The 15,730-nt window shown below is 41.3% G+C and overlaps 1 protein-coding gene across 4 annotated transcripts in view; it reads left to right on the top strand.

The window, feature by feature from the left end:
• The window catches only part of SGCD (sarcoglycan delta), a 322,812-nt gene that overhangs the window by 257,856 nt on the left and 49,226 nt on the right, over window positions 1-15,730 (top strand). For all 4 annotated transcript variants that reach the window (XM_032702866.1, XM_032702867.1, XM_032702865.1 and 1 more), the window contains exon 5: window positions 14,039-14,126. In XM_032702866.1, coding sequence (XP_032558757.1) covers window positions 14,039-14,126 — 88 coding nt within the window. The remainder of the gene's footprint in view (window positions 1-14,038; window positions 14,127-15,730) is intronic.

Below are 15,730 nucleotides of genomic sequence, written 5' to 3'. Positions count from 1 at the left end.
GGGGTTTATAAAATTGATACACTCTCCTATAATAAATTTCATTCCTAAGCAATGAAATCCAGGGAGCCTACTTCAGACTGAACTTTGGCTGCCCCAGCACTTTGGGGGCAGTTAGTGGCTCTGTGATATTTCCAGTGTGCTGAAAAGGTGGAAGTTAAGTAAATTTTACAGCAACTGTGAAAACATTTCCCTTTACCTTCGTAGTGAAATTGGTCAGAAGTCTCAGCGTTTGAAGGGAATTGTGTAGGCTGGCTGAAGGGGTGTGTCCAATAACACCAGAGTTAAACCTTGCTGTGCTTCTTCCTGGTTGGTTGTGCAAGGAGCCACACACTGAGACTGCAACAGGGAACTGAAGTATCCCACTGGCTGCCAAATCAGAGTATCCCAAAGAAGTTCAAGAAAGGAAGCTCTGCTGTAAACTTTCTGAAATAACTCCACAAGTTGCATTTCAAAGTAAAATCTCATGGAGGCTGCCTATGGCATTTAAAAAAGGATTTCATTAAATGTTGCTAACTTGTCATAAGCTCTCTTAAATGGAAGGGTAATGGCTTATAACATTTGTAAGCTTTTTAATTTCATGCAATATGAACAGTGTAATCAACACCTATTAAAGCCAATCAGCTGTGCCAAGTGGGCTACCTACCTCAGCTTTTGTCTATATTTGCATTATGGCTACATCTCTGAACTAACCCTGGAAGCAACATGTTTATGCTTTCTTATCCTGACATCAGTGGAGATTTTGTGTCCAGAAAACCCCATATGGTCATTGCAGAACTATCTGAACCCATAAGCTGAATAACCACGTTATAGTCAGCAGTTTTCACCTTCTTGTTGAGGGAGTTTGGGCCATGGAGGTGGACGAGTTAACAGCTCCTGAGCTAAAATGGTCTCTCAATGTGTTTTACTTTTTCCCTTTGACAGGTAGAATTTCTCTGCTTGAACTGGTTGTGTATGGAAAGGGAAACTGCCCAGATCATGTGTTTGTTTTGCTGTTTTGATCTGATTCCCACCTCCTCTCCATTTTAAACTTTTGCAGCTGGACTCTGTGGTCATTAAAAACAAGTGATGAGCATCACAGCTCAAAGTGAGCTCTGGGTTAGGGCTGGGGGCTTTGTGGGCTCTAAGCTTTTGCATTGCATTTTTGCCATGATCCCAGAAATTGCTTGTATTTCAGCTGTGAAAAGGAGGACAGTGGGGCACGAAAAACGTGTGATTGTGTAGGCTGAATTTGTCTCCCTCAAGTTCAAAGTTTAAGGATTTACCATTTCTAAACATTGCTTCTGACAATCAGGATTCTGGCTGCTTTGGAAAATCTGAAATACAAAAGCAACTTGCTAATACTAAAAATGAAAAAGAAATGAAACTTTATACAGTATGGGTAGAGGGAAGATAGAGGCAAGTGGACAAAGGAAACACTAAAACACAAATAGAATGATCCAATTATAAAGAAAAAGAATGTTTTTCTCATGTTTCCAAGAAGCCTCAAAGCAGAGCTTTGTGTCTTTTTACTACAGGACAGCAAACACTTCTGCAACTCTTCTACTGATCAAAATTAATTTGGCAGGAAAGTTATGTATTTTATGAGGCATGAGTTGACAAGACAAGCTGTGCTGTCATTAGCAAGTGCAGGCACACAACCGGTTTTACAGACGGCTCAGGTTGTGTGTTCTTTGATTTGCAATACGAAAGGAAAGTAAGGATTTCCAGGTTTCATTTGCCAGTTGCTATGCCAGTAATAAGAGTTTCTCTGACTGTTTGGTTTCTAAATGACAGATGTTGTCTTTGGAGAAAGAAGATCACAGGGAAAAACCAGGACAACTCTAAATTTGCTCCTTTTTCTTTTAGGACAAGTTGGTTGAGAGTCTTGGGAAAACTGACTTGCTGCTTTTGAAAGAAAAAATTATTGTTTCTTTAGCTGTTAACATCTTCCTGGTTGCAACATCTTTGTTTCTTATCTCTGTTTCTGTTTGGCCATCAACTCCCAGGTGCAGGAAGGGGCAGTCCCACACCAATGTTAGTGGCACAGTGTTGGAGTGCAGAACGCTGCTGTCCATGTGTGATAAAAATGGCTATAACTAGTCACAGAGTTAGGCATTCTGACTTGTCAGTAAATCATTGATTGGCATTGACTGTTCAACCAGATATTTAATTATGTGCCTAATTTAGACATAAGTAGTTTCACTGACATGAGTAAGGCTATTCCCATGCCTAGAGTTGGTTCTTTGCTGCATATGTCTATAATGTCTGCATGTCTATATGTCTACATGTAGTGCATGTGTGTGGCAGAGCAAAGCCACTGGTGGGAGTTCATCCTGCTCATCTCTGTACAAACATGGAACAGAAAGAAAACTCAAGGTGTTTCAGCTCACAGTATGTCTTCCTTGTTCATCCTTAAAGCACAATCCTTGTTTGCCATCCTTACATAAAACAGCAGGAGATTCCTCACTTTCAAGCCCTAATTTTTTTTCCCGAGCAGGAGTGGAGCTGAAGCCTCCATGGCTTTTGCCTTCACACCTCTGAGGTTCCCCAAAGTGCATCATCTTTACAGTGCTGCTTTCATCCAACTTCCCCCAGAAACATCCCTCCTAAGGACAGAGACACATCTTCCTTTGGAAAGTTATTCTTTATGGTCTACAAGGGAAGGTTTCATTTAACATTTATTTCAAATGCAGCAGTGCTAAAATTTGATTTCTAAATCATTGTCTGTTTATGAAAATGGTGAGTAAATACATGCCAAGATTTTCACAGTATCTTCTTAGTCGGTGGGGGGTTACTTTGTTGGATTCTTAATTAGTAATCTAAAACTAGGCAATTAAAATTGCTTTTTTGACCTAGGATTTTTCCTCTCTTTTTCTTTTCAGCTGCAGCTTGATATTCTTGTTTCTCTATTGATTTAGACAAGGGGTTGATTTGTCATGGGGCATCTAATGAATAAAAGTGATGAACGTCTGAGTTCTGTTTCTCTTCTAAGAAACCAGCAGCAGCTGCAAAAGATTACCTGTGGCCCCATGAATGGGTGGTTATGGATTCAGGGAGAGGCTTGCTGTTCACTGAATTATTCATATTCCTCTTCACAGTGCCTGGAAAGTCTTCTTTTCCAAGTACTAGTGCAAACTGAGCCTTCTTGGATGTAATCTGATAGTACTGCAGCCCAAGGCAGCACAGCTGAACAGTAATATGTGTTTTTCCAATGAGAAGCTTTGTAGGATATCAGTATTTAAAAGCAGAGAAACAAATAAAATTTCAGACAGTGGGTTCATTGAGGGGAGAAGAGAGGTCACTTGTCTGACAGAACAAGCATCGATCTCCAGCAAGGCTTTCAGTTCTTTAGCCAAAAGCTGTTTTCTTTCTTTTGATTGGGTTGATCAGTAAGAGTGTGAACATTTCATTATTTTTGTTGAAATCTTGATTTTTTTCTAAGTATATATTGCAGGTTAGAAGTACCAAGTGGGCACAGCTGTTCATTACCCTAGAGCAGTTGATATTTTCCTTTAGGCAGATTCACTGTCGTGTTGTACACACAGGTGAAGCCATGCAATGAATCGCCAAATAATCCATAATCCAAACACACACTAATTGCTGTAAAAGGTCAACAGTATGTGTTCAGTTGAAGCTGATTTAGGGTCTTGGTGTCCATAACTGGAAGGCAGCAAGTTGGTGGCATGAGCCTGACCACGTTTCCTCTGATGCTTTCTGTGGTTGCATGTTCAGAGCCTGTATCCTCCAGTTTTTTACAGAACATCCTTCACTCTTTAGATGAAGTAAAGGCCACATTGGGCAATGGCATGTATGTTGTCACTGGTGCTGGCTTGAGAAGCACCTTTGATTGCACTGTTGCTTCATGCCAAAATATTCTATCTGTATTCTGCTACCTCTTGAAATCCCCAACTCCTACTGCAAACTGACCTTTGCTATATGTTTTCTCAAGATCCCGACTGTTATTTATAAATTATGAGCCCTGATGTTGGTACAAGCTGGCAAAGAAGGAGGCTTTTTGTTTCTGTCTGCAACATTATCTATTATGCAGCACTCTTGGAAGCATAGCTTAGGTGAAGTAGAAGGAAAAGGAAGATGCAGGCAGGACCCTTCCTGTACCCTTTGCTAGTAGGAACCACTCAATGGGTGTTTTCACTGATCAGTTTTGTTCCTCCAGAGTTTTGAAAGAACTTCAGGAATAAAAACACCGGGAGGCAAATGCCTTCTGTTAAAAACAGGAGACAACCACAAGAGGACGAGCTGCCCTGCTCGAGTAATTTGGGTCCTTGGCTTTTGCATGCCTCCCTGTGCTCTGTGTTACCTTCACACATCCCAGTCTCTTTGGCTGCTTTTGCCATTACTCACCATTTCCCCAAACAACTTTCCTGTCTTCTTCCAGGCATGGAAAAAAGCATCTGCTGCTTTTTCTGTGAGCCTGACATCTCTTGAAATACCCCTCCCTGGCTCCCCGGTGATGTTGGTTAGAGATGTGTTTTTTGCTCATCAGCCCTGTACCACAGCAATACTCTGTGTTCTCTCCTCTCTTCACCCTGAAGCAGATACTCAGGAGTGTCTGTTGACTGGCAGCTGCAAGATACAATCAAATCCCAACACAAAACATCCTGCTCCTGCAGTTGTCCCGCTGATCAGAACTTTGCTCCTGTGCTCTCTCTGTAGGTGTGTGTGTTCAGTGTAGCGAAGTCCAGCATGATTTAGCTCTGGATCGGTCCAATTCCATGTCACACGCTTAGCTGCATCTGTCATTTTACCTGTTCAAGTGTGCCATCGCCTTGGCTGTTGGACATTCAGCCTCTCTGAGGCACAGGGGGGTTTGCAGTTGGTGCACAGTTGAGTTGTCTCCCTCTTTGAGACAGTTCCTGTCTGACAGTAACTCACACATGAACTCTTCCGTCACTGCAGGTCAGAGCTTGGCTCGTCTGCTTGTTCTTGTAAGGAAGACTCTGTCTAGTCATGTAGACCAACAGAGCATCCTTCTTAAAGTATTGATCCTTTCAGCAGAAGAAACAGAGTGGTTAGATAAGAGCAATTCAAAACCAGTTTGTGCTAATGTTTCTGTGACCCCATAACCCTGTATCATAATTAAAGCAGATCAAGTTACTTTGGTATCAGAGGTACAGTCATGGGCCCAGCCTTTCTTTTCCATCCTTCCCGTTTTCCCAGATATCCCCCTGCAAGGTTAACTGAGTATATTTCTACAATAAATATTCCCACAACAAGGCCTAAATATGGTTTTCATCAATCATTTTATAGCTGGTTCAAACCTGTCATGCATTTACAGCAGCTCAGGAAAAAAAAAAAAAAAAGCAGAAAAACCACAAATAAAACCAAGAATTGGAATAGAAAAGCTGAATTTTCTGTCACCAGGAATGGTCAGATGATCTTTCTTTGTGTCTTGTACAGTGGCAAGTGCTCAGTCTCCAATGAATAAATAACTACAGATCCAGGAAATGAGATTATTACTCCCATGAAGCTGTTGGAAAGGAGAGCACTCTGTGCCCTTCAAACCTGCTTCCTGATGCACAGCCCTGCATTTGCCTACGGTGCACAGCAAACCTGAAGGATAGGGCTCGTAAAGAAGAGGCTTATAATTGCAACAGGAGCCCAGAAACAGAGACTCTTTGATTTCAAGAACATGTCCGGGCTGAACCTTGTCATTTCACAGGCCAGATGCTTTGGAGAGAACTCCACTGGGTAATCACAGAAGTGAGGATGGCTGCCTGCGTCCTGCCTCCATCCCTCACCGTGCTGTAATATAGTTGCCTTTGCAGTGTAATTGCTTTCTCTGCAGGGCTTCTTCCTATTGATTCTGCTTGTGTGGATTTAAATGGTTTACGGGTTGTAACTAGACTCAAGTTGGTCTGCAACTCCTCTCCTCTGTACTAGGCAGCTCACGTGGCAGTTCTGAGAGACTTCAGTGATGTCTGGATAGCATCACTCCCTGGCCTGCACATATATATTTGATTGGAAAAGAGAGGCTGGATCAGATAAGTTCAGAACATCAATAAATACGTGTATTTTGTTTGGTGACACTTGTTCAATTTGAATCTTTTTCCCAGGAAGCAGCTTGTGTTGTGTCATTTTTTCAGCATACTGTGTAAATGCTCTGCATCTGCAACTGTCGAGGCTGGTGCCATCCCATAGCAGTGCCATCTGCTCGCTCACAAAGTGCTTTTTGCGTAGATAAAAAATGTGAGGTGTTACTCATAATTAGGCAAATCACATGCTGTGATCTGTGATTGATTTGATTCCTGTTGCTGGCTACCTCACATATGTCTATGTGTCCATAAGTATTGTCTACATATCAGCATATGGATGCAGATGAATCAGAGACTCGTGAATTCTTTTTCCCAATCCAGACATATGGAAATGTTTTCCCTTCTTCTTATTAGCAGCAGCTGAATTTCAGTAACACCAGGGGCCTCTGCTGGGATCTTTGCCTGTGTTTTGTGCTGTACATGCATACGTAAGTTGGCACGGCCATTTATAATCTAATACAAGAAGTAAGCGATCCATGACATGCAGCAAAGGAAAGCTATAATTTCAAAGCGATGTTCAGAGATAGCCATGTTATTAGTCTTCTTGGAGAAAAATATCTGGATATATAAGTTGGTGTTATGCAGTGCAGTAACAGAATGCCTAAAAGGAGCTGTGAACATTGCAGAACCCAAGTGTCTCTGCTGAATCCGACTTCTGGAATGTATTGGTGTGCTCTTCTTAATTTTAACAGTATGTGCTCTGAAATGTGTATTCACCTCACTGACTGACAAAGATCCTAGTTGTTTGTGGTTGTAGTATGGTCCAAGTAAAGCTGATCATAAGGGAAAGTTACTCAGAAATTAGTCCTTCTGTATAATTATGATATTGTCTTCTAATGTCTTTTGTAGATAGTGAAGTATGATTTACCAGCAGTTTTAAAAGATGTTTAAAGCAGCAGTAGGGGTACCAGAAAGGCCATAAAAATGAAAACACACAAATGGAGGTTTCCACGCTTGACTGGAGTAAAAGTTACGAGCAGTGGAGTAGCTATATAGTTGGATGATTTAGAATACTTGAAGCCTCAGCAGACCTCTCTTCTGTTCTCTCCCTCTCTCCTGTGCCTGCCTACAGTGTGTTTACTTCAACAGGAGATTTGTCACCACTGGACTGTGATCATAACTAGGACAGCCCAAGGCAGAAAATAGGCTATAACTTAGCACAAATCCATAGTCCCGCTGCTACAACACCTCCTGTAGACGAGGATCAGACTGGAGCGAGCTGCCACTGAGCAGCAGCTGCAGTTTGGCATTTCTGCAGAAGAGTTTGAGTAAACTGAAATGGTTAGTGAATGCTTGGTTGATTTTATACTGGAAGGGGTGATCAATGTGCTGTGAACCCAGAACTGCTCTTCTCCTGTTTTAGAGCTATTAGAGTTGCTTGAGTCCAGCTTTGTTTGTGCAAGGGAGAGCTGTTCCCCACTGATGCTGAGTTAATCATCAGCACACATTTGATTGACTCTGGTGTAACACCTTTGGGTGAACTCTGAGTGCAGTGAAGTGCTTGAAGCATTTTTGGAATTATTTGGTCATTTTACAAGTTGTGCTGTTCTCTTCATTTCAGCTGTCTGAGGGTGTCTTGTGAGAGGACTGCTGGAGCTGAGAATGCTTTAATGCGTTGGACTTTTTTCCAAAGCCAGTAATGATTAGTTCAGTCCTACCAACAGAGAAAGTTTTGTGAATGTGCAGCAGCCTTCAAATGTTACAAATCCAGATTTCCCACTCCCATGGATGCTGAATGGAACTCCAGCATGCACAACTGCATGTTATTTTTATGTGTATGTCTGTCGGTTTCATCATGTCATCTGTGATTTTCCTTGTATTATAAGTCAATGAAGTAAAAAAGAAAAAAAAAAAACAGCAAAAAAGTCAAGGCAGATGTAATGTCTTGGAGATTTTTTCAGTGTTGTTTTTAATGTCAGCAGTCACAGTGTAATTTATTTTCAGAAGAGTCTCAGTTGCAAAGCAGCTGATTGGGCATCTTGAAGAAGGAGCCACTCTCTCAAAGCGCTGTGTTCATGAGATTATGACAGGTATTCTTCTAAAGAGAGAAACCCCTAGATTGCCAGAAATAAATCACTTTGAAGGATACAAACCCCCTTGGGTAGCCTTGCAAAAGCAGAACCCAGTCATTTATGTCTCACATCACAAACCTGCCTTCTTTGCACTTTAAAAAGAAGAGTCAGAGATATAATTGCTTTAATGGAGCAAAGGGAAATTTATCTTTTGTTTCTGTTGTTATTAAAATGAACTTCAAGAAGTGCTGTTAAAGAGGGGGGTCTGTGGTATTGGACATAAAACTCCAACATGCTCAATCTATGCTATTAAAATATGTCACAGTGGGTGGGACCACAATATTTTCTCATCTTCACTGTACTGTAAAAGGTATCGTTCTGTGAAGGTGACTGTACCTTGTTTGCATACAAGAAGAAACTTGAATTTATTTTTTTTAAGCATTTGAAAGCTTAATAAAGCATCAGAAGTCAGAACACTCATATTACTACATTTATGCCTTTGAATGCCCGTGGCAGGTCAGGGCTGTATCAGCTCTGTTACTGATCTAGGTTACATGACCTGGTCTCATTACCAGTATGACAAGAGTTTGTTTCCTGGAAGAAGAGGATGCAGACTACATTTTGTTATATCTGCACTGGACCTATTGCCTCCTTCATAAAAGCAACCATTTATAGACACAAATATAGCTGGGGCATTTTGTAGCATTTGTTTTAATCTGTTTGTTACCAATTCCATTCACAGTTGGCTTTCATTCTGCTGTGAAAAGCTTACACTGTCAAATCAGAAGTTTTACTAGAAAAGGGATTTAGTTACATGAACATTATGTTCAACTGTTTGAAGGACAAAATCAAGATCAAAAGAGACTCAGGGATTAAACAACAAAAAGTATGTTTAAATCATATTAAGGGCTATTTTCGATCTAACACCTAGGGATTTAGCTACATGCCTTAAATTTTTGTGCCAGGAGGCTTCTGGGCAGAATCCTGTTCTTGCTGTGGGGAGCTTGATCGGAAACAGTAATGCTTGGCTTGCAAGCCTGAAGTCAAGATTTTTCTGTTAATGTAGCTGAAGACCAGAATCCAAGCACGATCTTAAGGCTGGGAGTTCTCTAGATACTCCCAAGTTTGTCTTCTTCACAGACAAAGGTAGATGCTGTCCAGTGGTTCATGTTTGCTCTTCAGGATGTCTGTACAATGTTCTGGTGAGGTTTGCTGAAATTCGTGGTGGTGCCAGTTGCTTGATCCCTGCAGCATCTGTTATCAATTCTGAAGGGGTTTTACTCATTTTTTTCCTCACAACTCTCCATTTTATGGGGCAGCTCTGAGCTTTTCCAGCATCAGACAACTCTCCAGAGGAGTTTCTATTCTTAAGGCAGGAATTGAGGGGAAGAAATGCACACTCAGGGTCAGGTCTTGGTTTTTTTGACATGTGCTCACAGCATCTTCTGGAGACCTTTGTGGTTAGGAAACCTCACTGAGTGAGGTATTACTGGTGCTTCCCTTTGAAAGATGAACAAGTCATATGGGAACATGCAAAACTGGGTCAGGGATACTAATTTAAGCATATCTGTGTCAACAGACAAAAAAATGACACAGTAAAGGTTACCAAGTCAGCTTTTCTTGTAGGTGAGGGGACATGCCTGACACTTGCGCTACCAGGCAACGTACAGTGCTTTGTCCCCAGCAGTGTGTGATGCTGAGAAAGGACTAAGAGGTGATGCCTTTGTGGCTTTTCATTAGAGGTTTATCAGTCTTGATGAAGAACATTTCAGCTACCCTAAAATTATTGCTTTGTCTCTCGGTTATTGGGCGAGGATTACTTGCCACTCCAAACTAGACAAAACTGAGACGTTACCTTGTGCAGCTCTGAGTTGTCCCTACCAATGAAAAATGCATTTCAGGGGAGTATCACTGCTGTATTACTGTCATCACATTTAGCTGGTGGTATAGTAGGATTGGTTGGACTCAAAGAAAGGAATATATTTGTTATAACCCACATAAATACTTCCCCTCTTTTTGCTGCTCCTTAGAACGACACTCAGGGGTGCAGGCAGGTGAATGTGGCAGTAGGCCAAGTGAGGGAGAGCTTTTGCTGGCTGTTTGCTTTACAGAAAACAAGCTTTTACCCTCTGACAGTCCACCTGTGTATAGAGCAGTGTTTGCTTTCTGTAATGTCAGTGAGAAGTAGAATTGAGCAGGAAAATGGTGCTCTGAGTGACTTCTCCGTAGACTGCTCCTTGCCAACCTGGATTATGCTTTAATATTTTATTTTTCCCATTACTTTGTCAGCCTGCAGGAAATTCACCATTTCCATTATTACCACAAGCTTCACTTGCACTCTGTGAAGTCTTTGAATTCATAGGCTCAAATCAAAGCTACTCCTTTTGACCATCCAAATTGCAAACACGCTGACTGTGAAGCATTATTTTTAAATTGCCTGTTAAAATTTAAAAGGATTTCCAAATATCTTTAATAATTCCCTATAACAGTCTTAAGGACATCTGTTAAAGTACTGAATTTTCCTAAAGTCAGCACTGGTTGGGATTGCTTCAGCTGCAAATTAAGGTTGTCAGTCAAAATGCTTTTTTTCTGTTTCGGTCTCGGATCTGGGAGATTTTAGCATCTCTTCCAAAGTGAGCCAAAGAAAGACAGCTAGTGAGCTGTTTAGGCTTGTGTTGCCATGAGTTTAACCTAGCAAACAGTGAGTTGATACCTTTTGTGAAGTCTTCCATGTTTTACTGGATACCTCACTGCTTAGTGAGGAACCAAGCTATACAGTTTTGACATATTTTCGCACTTTTCATAGTCTTTATTCTGCAGCATGTGTCCAGTGTTTTAATGTATTGAGTAGCTGTGGCAAATGCCTTTCTGTCTCTACAAACATTTGCATTATTGTTAAGGCATTGCGTCTGGTAATGAGGGACTCAAGTAAGAAGCAAAGTGATGTATTTACTCTGTAGGATTTCCTGCAGACATGAATAGTAGGTTCATGGGGGGCTGGAAGTAGGTAACCAGCCTGAAGAGTTCTTAAAAGATGTACTTGTTTATTTCCTGCTGATATTCTAACTGTAGGTCTGTCAAGGGTTATGGCAGTTTATGAAAATATTGCTTCACTGCATAACTATTTTCATTGTGGTGATGAAGCCATACTGATCTAGTTTTCCACTTGCTCGTGTGCGTTAGAATATTTCATTTTGTGTCATGATAAGATTAAAGTATAAGAGAAGGGAAAGGTTTTGTCTTTTCAGTTTTGATTCCTAACTGGTTTTTAATGTTTTAATTATTTTTTTTCTGTGTGATTGAAAGAAGCTGCATCATCCTCAAGCTTGCAACAGAGGAAACATTTTTTTTAATGTTCAGTATTTAAAAGATGTCAGTGTTATTTCCTTTGTAAACAGAATATGATGGACAGAAAATCTGCAGAATTTTTAGCAAAAGGGAGTAATTTTTTCAATTCTTTTTCATTCCTTAATGGGAAAAGAATTATGGAAATGAGACCAGGCATTGCGTTAAGTGCTTGAAATGTTCCTTCCCTGCAGACCAATAAAAACATAACTCTTCCATTAGGGAAATTTAGTTTTTTGAAGGCTGCATGAATCTGAATTCTGAATCAGTGAATGAGATGACTATGCTGGGGTAAGCATTTCAAGGTCTGATGATGTATTTTAAGTCTTTTGTAGGTGGATACCAGCTCTTGTCTTGTAAGTCTTCTTTAGAGCAACTTTCTCTATGACTCTCTTCCTGTTAACCACTTGACTTATCTTGTAATACTTCTGTAGTGCAATCTCCTCTTATGCAGAGCAGTAACAGTTTCAAAGCCATGGGGATTGAATGATTTTTCCTGCCTGAATTTGGACTAGAAGGTTTCCTGGCCTTTTCAAAACGCTGTAGCTATTTGCATAACTCCATAAACAAAAGTCAAATAGTGCAAGTCAAAAGTGAGACTTTCTGTGCTTCATATGGCATGTTTATAGTAGTTATAGTCTCACCTATGACTATACATTATGCAGATTTTAGCTACCTACCTTTAAAACTGAAATGAATATGTAGCAGTAAACTGCTATCACTAGGGGTGTTCAAATCCTGTGCAATGGATATTCAAGTGAAACCATCCTTTTTTCCTATGCTGTTAACCATAAAATAATAAAAATCGGCATTAATTTCTAGGAATTGTAGAAGATCACAAATAAAAATTAAAGAAGAGGAAAATCATTACAAGTCATTACCAGTGATCCTGGCTTCTAACTTATTAATCATAATTCAATTTCATATACTATATTACTTAAGTTATCAAAAACATTGGAGAGGTGTAGAAGGATGAATTGTCCTCATTTAGTGTATGAGGACACAGAGACAACAAGAGCTTCTGAAACTTCTCCAAGGTCTGGAAATGATTAAGTGGAATTCTTTCCTTTTGTTATTTTTATTTAGTTGTAAATAGTCTGAATGTAGTCATAAGGGTCTAGTTATAACTGATCAAATAAATCCCATTTCCCCCCTTTCTTACTGAAGGGCTGATCCCATGGGCACGTGCTGCAAAAAAAGTTAAAGCAGGAAATGTAGTTGTTGTGAATACGTGGGGCCAGTTTTACTTTAGTTTTTTGGTGTTTGTCTTCTACAAACACCACTGGGAATCATTTGTCTGTCACTAGAGTGTTGCTTGAAGCTCCAGTCCATCATAGGACTCCTATAAGTAATTTCCATGCTCCTGTTCTGTTTTATATGCAAACAACCTTCTACCATGATCCCCCAAAAATGGCATCTAAGAAAATATTAACTGTGTTTCTTACAAATCCAGGAGGCAAGGAGAACATGCCTGACCTACACGATTCCCTGTCCCCATCCTGATTGTTCGTTCCTAGTGGAAAGATTTTGAAACGCTGAAAAAAGACATTGGTCGAAGAAGCACACAGACATAAAATTTTCAACTCCTTGCTGATTTTCTTGCTATTTTATCCCCTCTACCTATCCTGTGGCTTAGTCAGTTGATGAATTTGATCAACTGCCTGCTTTAGACATTGCAAAGAGATACTGGCAGTGAATTTCCACCTCGCACGTCAGATTTTTGGCTGATTTAAGTTGGGGTCACCCTGTGCTAGTGCTGTAGGTGGCTAATAGCCCCTGAGAAACCAGCTGTGCAGACTGGAGCTGCCTGAAGAAAACACGAGTTCCCCGGTGTCTTGGATGTGTTTGCACACAGAAGGAGCCAGATGGTTATAGCTGTGGGTTTTCTTTGGCTTTGCTCTGCAGGAGAAATACCTGAGATGGATGTGGCCAGGTAGCTGTGTGGCTCCTGTGTGTTTACAGCTGCTTTGTCTCTTCTCTCAGAGGTGTATTGAAAGCATAAAAATGAAAAATTGGTAGAAATCTCTATGGTCAAGTGGGGACTGGGGAAGACTTCATGTCTTGTGTTCTGTTAGACCCAGTGGGATGGGTCTGGTTCAAAGCTGGCATCCCACCCCAGTCTGATGGTGATTGATGCCAGATGGTTCATAAGTGCTTTGAGATGAAAAGCACTCTCTACAAGTTCACCAGGTTTTCTCCTTCCCAGCTCTTGGGCATGGCCTGCTCATGTGGCCCTGTGGTAGACAGAGTCACCCACTGGAGTCATCAGAAGTAATATTGCAGGTTTGACTCTGAAATGCACTGCTGCACTCAGCCACCCTCCCAAAACGAAGCTTAGGTCAGGTCCCCATATCATCTGCACATTTTAAAAGAGCAGATTGGTTGGGTTATACCAGCAATAAAGCCAACAATCCCTAAAACAAGGCTGGTCTCTTGGACACTGCCTGGGCCAAAGGTGTGGTTGTGCACTCTGGTTTTATCCTGGACAATAAGAATTACTGCAGGGTAACCTGAAATACTGCACCCCAGCCACACACCCAACCTTGGGGCCATTACCCCAGTGCTGGGCAAAGCTCCAGGTGTCTCAAGCAACCTGGTCCCGGGCAACCATTTCCATCTCACATCCTTGTTCTCGTGGTCTTGTTCCAGGGCAACCCACTGTACTTCCAGTCCGCCAGAAATGTGACAGTGAACATCCTCAATGAGAAGACGAAAGTCCTCACTCGCCTTGTAACAGGTAAGGAGGGGAAAAGGAAGGATTCCTGCTTGGAAGGATTAAGGAGGGATGAAAGCGGATGTGTTGTGGGATGCTGTGCAGGCTTCAGACAGCGCTCAGGAGGGGAGCCCAGGTGTCTTGTGAAGTACAAATGAAAACTTCGCTCTACTTTGTGGAAACAAAGCTGGAGACATGAAAGCTGTGCTGGAGAGGCAACTGGCTGGTGCTGTCTGATAACGAAGCAGACCATTGTTTTCATTTGAAAGCCAATGCAGAGACAGAAATGTTAGTTGTACGACTTCAGGGTCAAGAAGAACATATGCAGGCTGACATTTCTGTAACAAGCACAGGTTTTTCCTAAGACACTTACAACTTGCCTGAAATCTTGGGGACTCTGGAGATCATCTGTGGCTGAGTTGTGACGCTTTGCAATTTAGAGTCCTTCTGCTGATGAAGAATTCCCTTGTGCTCCCAAACATGAATATCTTTGATAGAAGAATGGGTGTTTCATAAATCGCCAATGCACAGCAGCCTTTGAATGATTGCATGTGTAATTTGGGTTGAAAGAGACTAATGCATTATATTTGGTAATATAATATATATATGATAAAGGATAGGTATATATTTATTGAGATTTATCCATGGACTGGGAGAAGTATTGCTGAATGGCAGAGCCAGTAATTCATAAACATGTTTCTACATTGAGGCTGGGTTGTTTGGTTTGCTTATATAACATCTTGGCCTCTAGTCACAGTATTAAATAATTAAATATGCAACTTCAGTGAGCAATTATTTAGGCAGAATGCGTGAAAATTGCCTGGAGGAAGGAAATAAATTCAACCCCAAGCTCCCTGATTCTCACATTCAGAATGAACATGTTGAGTTTGTTGTTTCTCCATATATTTTCAAGAGGCTGTTTGGTTCATATAAAGCACCTCCATGTCATGAGCGCTTGGGAGGACACACTCAGTGATATTTCCTGGTGTGATGTTCTGGTTATTGATCTTTTTCTGCATTTGGCAGCAGGTTTGGTTTTGGAGTGAAGCAAAGATGTCCCATGTAGCTCCTGCTTCAGTGATGAGCAGGGAGGTGGTTAATAAGCAAGATACGAGTACAAACTTAAAGTAATGGATTTTCTCAAAAAGGCTGCAACAGTTCTTGAGTGTTTCCAGGGATCTCAGCATGACCACACTTCTCTGTTGTCAGAACCATGTGCATGATTCTGTGTGCCCTGATGCCAACACAGATGGCCTGTGCAGGGAAACGCTGGGTAGAGATGGACTTTGAAGCTGCCTATAAGAAAATACTGGCTTTCAGGTCTCCTTTCTCTTGTCTTTTGAGAAATGAGACTAGTCATGAAAATGGCCAGAATTAATGCAAAGCTCAGTGGTGCAGGGTAATATTCCAGGGAGGCTGTGGCTTGAATAGAGTTGGCTGGGCTTTTAGAAGGTGATTTGTCCGAAGTTTAGCCTAGGTCAGTAACTGAGGGCTCTGCTCTTTGCAGCCTTTGAGCCACAAACCTGCACAGAATTGCTGTTCAGGCAGCTGATGTTTATTAGACTCCACAACAAAATGTATTGCCAGAGGCTTTCCAGCACTGCAGGGCACAGCAGCTCCCAGGAAAA

The sequence above is a fragment of the Chiroxiphia lanceolata genome, chromosome 15 (genome assembly GCF_009829145.1).
Source record: "Chiroxiphia lanceolata isolate bChiLan1 chromosome 15, bChiLan1.pri, whole genome shotgun sequence".
NCBI lineage: Eukaryota > Metazoa > Chordata > Aves > Passeriformes > Pipridae > Chiroxiphia > Chiroxiphia lanceolata.
This window is presented reverse-complemented; position numbering and strand designations above follow the sequence as displayed.